This window comes from Ipomoea triloba, chromosome 15 (assembly GCF_003576645.1).
Source record: "Ipomoea triloba cultivar NCNSP0323 chromosome 15, ASM357664v1".
Classification (NCBI taxonomy): domain Eukaryota; kingdom Viridiplantae; phylum Streptophyta; class Magnoliopsida; order Solanales; family Convolvulaceae; genus Ipomoea; species Ipomoea triloba.
The window spans coordinates 2,306,915-2,311,693 of NC_044930.1; the positions used below are offsets into that span (position 1 = coordinate 2,306,915).

The 4,779-nt window shown below is 35.0% G+C and overlaps 1 protein-coding gene across 2 annotated transcripts; it reads left to right on the forward strand.

Annotated features, from left to right (window-relative positions):
• LOC116006048 (zinc finger AN1 and C2H2 domain-containing stress-associated protein 16-like) lies at positions 1 to 2,670 on the forward strand. Of its 2 annotated transcripts, XM_031246304.1 has the most exons (3): positions 1 to 189; positions 276 to 377; positions 1,495 to 2,670. In XM_031246304.1, exons 2-3 carry the CDS (start codon positions 279 to 281, stop codon positions 2,278 to 2,280), a joined length of 885 nt encoding a protein of 294 aa, XP_031102164.1. In that variant the 5' UTR covers positions 1 to 189; positions 276 to 278; the 3' UTR covers positions 2,281 to 2,670. The 2 variants fall into 2 exon arrangements, with proteins under 2 accessions (XP_031102164.1, XP_031102162.1); XM_031246302.1 differs by having other exon boundaries at positions 1 to 377.
• Positions 2,671 to 4,779: the final 2,109 nt, after the last annotated feature.

The following is a 4,779-nucleotide window of genomic DNA, read 5'->3' on the forward strand; positions in this document are numbered from 1 at the left end:
GGACGTGAAGATTTTGATGCAGTCGAAGATTCTAATCCTCCGTTGACGTAATTCGTACCGTCAAGTTGCAAAATCGAAAAGAAAAACGAAAACGTCAAATTACTACTCGGTCTACTGTGCAGAAGAAGTCGTCGAACGCGCAATTTCTCTGATCTATCTCAATTCGCAGACTCTTTTCTCTACGTGAAGGTGGAATCCACATTATCGAGTTCACAGAAATATTCCCAAGATTTGATTTTTTTTTTCCTTCCTCGCACTGATTTACGTGTTTACAGGTAATGGGGACGCCGGAACTTCCAAACCTGGGAAAGCACTGCTCCGTCGACGATTGCCGGCAGATTGATTTCCTGCCCTTCACCTGCGATTGCTGTCAGAAGGTACCTTACATACCTCCATCTCTCCCATTGTGTCCATATGAAATGCACTCAGAATCACCTTTCCTGGTTAATTTGTTTTTTTAGTTTGATTGTTTGGTAAATGTCGGTTACGATAGCTTTTAGCTGATTGTAGAGATGTGTTTGGTAAATTAGTTGTTTGCAGCTTAGTATAATTATTTTCTCAAAGAGTTAATTGAAAAAGTTACTTTGAGCAACTTTTTGAATTTTATCATTTTGGAGTTACAAAAAGTTGATTAACCAAAGATTTATATTGATTTTTTAATCAAGTTAAATAGCTAATAGTAGTCAAATAAGCCAAAATTGGCTGATAGGCTATTTAAGAATTTATTGGCTCCATGTATTTGTTTGTGAAGATTAGAAGGGAATAGTGTTTAGCTCTGGTTTTTAATGAGGTGAGGTTAAAGAACAGGTTAATGGCAATCCTTACTCTCTAACTGGGCATTGAGAGAACTGTTCCCAAGCCTGGAAGAAGAAAAAAATCAGAAAAAAAGATGTTAGAAAATCTTGGGAAATTTTTAACTAAGATGAATAACTTAAATGTGGCCTGATTGTAGAATTTGTTTAAGCATAATGTTGATAGAAATCTTCACTTGTTTTTTTGAGTGATGAGGGAACTCCGCAGCCACCTAGGGTGTGCACCGGTTAAACCCTGCAGCCTAGATTGTCCATTGCTGACTAGCTCAAACGAAGAAGGCCAATAAACCCCCTTCCAACTTGGTTGGGGTGATGAATTACATGAATTAATAGAAACAATGATTATATAGGGCAGCTTGATTGTCTCAAGAGGGAAGACCCGACCCCCAACCTTGCTCGAAAACTGTGACTTCACTTCTCATTGTGCTGAAGGGATCGATGTTTATCTAGTGCATAGATCATGTAGACTGCTTCCCCCTAATCGAAATTAGTTTTGAGTTTTTGCTTTGCAGACTTTGTATTTCCAGGATTCTTTTTATGTTTTAGATAGCTTCACAGCGTATGATCATATTCATATGATGCTGCAGACCTAGATTTTTGTTGATCTTGGTTTTTGCTTTTGTTTTTGTCTTCCCCTCGTATCAATTTTTTTTTCTAGAGATATAACTCTTGTATCTGATAGGTATTTTGTCTAGAGCATCGAAGCTACTTGAGGCATCACTGTCCAACGGCCAATAAAAACGATGTTACGGTAGTTGTCTGTCCGCTGTGTGCTAAAGGTGTTCACTTAATTCCAGATGAAGACCCGAATGTGACCTGGGAGTTGCATGTGAACATTGATTGTGATCCGTCAAACTATGAAAAATCCACGAAGAAGAGGAAGTGCCCTGTGCCTGGTTGCAAAGAACTCCTGACATTCTCAAACACAATTAAGTGTCGAGATTGTACTCTAGATCACTGTTTGAAGCACCGGTTTGGACCTGATCACAAATGTCCTGGACCTAGGAAACCCGAAACGTCTTTCCCATTCATGGGCTATTTGAGTAAGAGTAGAAAGGACGAGACAAAGCATGCTCCCGCTACTTCTTCCTCGAGCTGGGCCACCACTTTCCTCGGGGCAGCATCTTCTGTTCGGGCAAAAGCTGGAGCTGGAATGGCAAAACTGAGCACCGAGTTCAATCAAGCACTGCAGAAAGGAAAAGACCGGGGCAGCCTTAACAGCCGAGCCACAAGACAAGCTGGGAATACGAGTGGGAGTACCGGTGGAAACGTAGAACAATGCCCACAGTGCAGCATGCGATTCTCCTCGGTTGTGGACCTCGTGGATCATGTCCAGAACGTCCACGAAAGGAAGAGCATTACAAATTCGACAGTTGACATCTGCCCGAGATGCAGTAAAGGTTTTCACGACCCAGTTTCCCTCGTGGAACATGTCGAAAGGGAGCACAGGAACTTCACAAAGGTATAGAGAACTCGAAGTTAATAACATGATACAAAATCCAAAGTGTCATATTTTCAACCTTTATTTTTGACACAACTACACATTTGTTCAATTTTTGAGGGGTCTTTTCTTTCTATGCCCATTTGTTTTCAGTTTTTGTGTCACTTATGTAGCTATTATGGTCTCTCTTAATATAAACAGAAATCTACTGGCTTTTGGACAATCTACATGCATACATGGTGAAAGATCATATATTGGTTGATCTTGAGCCTTGACTATATAGAGCAAATAAATAGGGGTGTAACCGAGTCGAGACGAGCTTGAATAGTCAAAATTTGATGCTCAAGCTCAACTCAAGTTTGACTAAGCTCTATTTATTTATTTATTTGAATTCAAGCTCGACTCAAGTTTGACTAAGCTCTATTTATTTATTTATTTTGAACTCAAGCTCGACTCGGATAGCCTTCATCAATATTTCTTCTCTATTTTTTATGCAAAATGTGTTGAGTGAGTTAAAATTGATCCAAACAAATTAAACATTTTTTTGATAGTCAAAATTAATTATGATTTTTATTGGCTTCTTGTTATAACTACAAAGTCTTCCATAAATGAACTTCCTTGGAGTAACTATGAAGATATTGATGAATGATGTTAGATAAATGATGAGCAATCAATTATTTATAATTCCATTCTTTCCATTGCTATTCAACTCATCATCATCATCATCGTCTTCTTCTTGTTTTTCTTAGTTGGTTCATTGTGATGCCTTGTGATGGTATAGCATGAAAGTTTCACATAATCTCGGGTCTAACTCAACTAATCATGCAACCAACACGAAATAAATTTATAAGCTTTGTTTTGTTAGCAGTTACAATACATAAAATTTGAATCATATCAAGAACACAAAAAATGAGGTATATATTTGGCCAAGCGGTTGGCACTAGTACACAATAAGCATTTGAGAATATGTAGACTAATTGAAGCACATCTTGCGAATTACTGAGTCAGTTGAAACATATTTTGCGATTTATTTCTTTCATCAGTCTTTAAACTAAGAGCGGTGATGAACCGATTATATAAAATTTTCATATATTTACTTGCACTAGTAAACAATAATTAGTAGTAATAATGAGAGGGCTTGGCTTTAATTAATATTTTTAATAATTAAATATGACCATTATTACTTTTGACTTTTGATTATTAGAACTTTTTTTTTAATACTATTGACTCTGTTACAATGTAGTAGAGCCAACGCTCTGACTTCTCACTTAGGAGGACCACAGTTATGCAGTTTGAGCGTAAGGTCTTTGACTTGATTATTAGAACTTAAAAACTTAATGCCTGCGTGATTTACAAAAAAAAAAATAATAATAATAATAATAATAATAATAAATAAAAAATCTCAACCGGTCATCTCCTGGACAGGAGTTGTGAGGTGTCATTTCGGGTACAAATTATAAAATAATGCCACCGATTCTACCAGCGTGTTGCGGGCCTTTCGGTTCTTTGTATAGTCAATACAACAAGCTGGACAACATTATTCATCCAACTCCCAACTAACAACTAGGCTGTGGGCCTACAAAGATTGCCCATAGAATTTATAAATGAGACAACTTTTCTTTTTCCCACAACTTTTTTTAAAAATATACATAGCATCCATCACTTTTTATATAGTGTAAATCAATACCGATGTTAAATAATATCATATATAAAGAGGATAGGGTGATGTTTCAATGAGAATTTGTGTGAGAATTTACGAACTTATACAAAAATACACACAATCTTAGATTCTAATTTACAACGCACAAAATCTTCTTAGAATAATTTGTGTGCATTAATATTGATTCACAGGTTCTTAAATGAATATGGATTCTCATTTGATCATTAATTTATATATATGCTTGATGTAATTAGCACGTAAAATATACAATATATAGTTGTACATTTGTACAAAGTGGCTATCGGTATCATAATTTTTTTTTAATAATATAACTCTTTTTTTTTTTTTTTGCTTTTTCGTTTTTGATATATTTATGGAATATGTTACAATGTCAATCATCTAATACAATTTTTTTTAAAGTCCAGTACAGTTCAGTACAACTAAATGCAAACTTGGTAAGGCATTGATGTTCTCCATTTATTTATTTTCTGAATTTCAAGTTACTCCGTATATGTTAAGTGTTAACTACTACAGATAAGTAATAAATTACATTATTTTCTTATTTTCTTGAGTGACGAGAAAATTATTAAACACTTGAGAATGAATATTGAGTAAATTTTGTTTTTGTTTAATAACGTGTAAATTATACAAAAAAATAAATCGTGATCGATAAATCAAACTCGACTAAGAGAGTTTTAGTAAAAATAGAAGTAGCTGTGTTGGAAAGTCAAGTTAGTTAATTATACTCCATAGTTGATTTGATTTAAAACAAAAGAAAAATCCTTTAAAAATTTAGTGGAATAAAGTACAATATTGTCATGACTGATAAATCCAAGTTACGATGGATGCAAGTATTGTTATTCTGA

Coding starts and splice junctions, on each gene's coding strand:
- LOC116006048 (XM_031246302.1), top strand. CDS start 279: ATGGGGACGCCGGAACTTCCAAACCTGGGAAAGCACTGCTCCGTCGAC. Junction 378..1,494: donor CCTGCGATTGCTGTCAGAAG/GTACCTTACATA, acceptor TGTATCTGATAG/GTATTTTGTCTAGAGCATCG.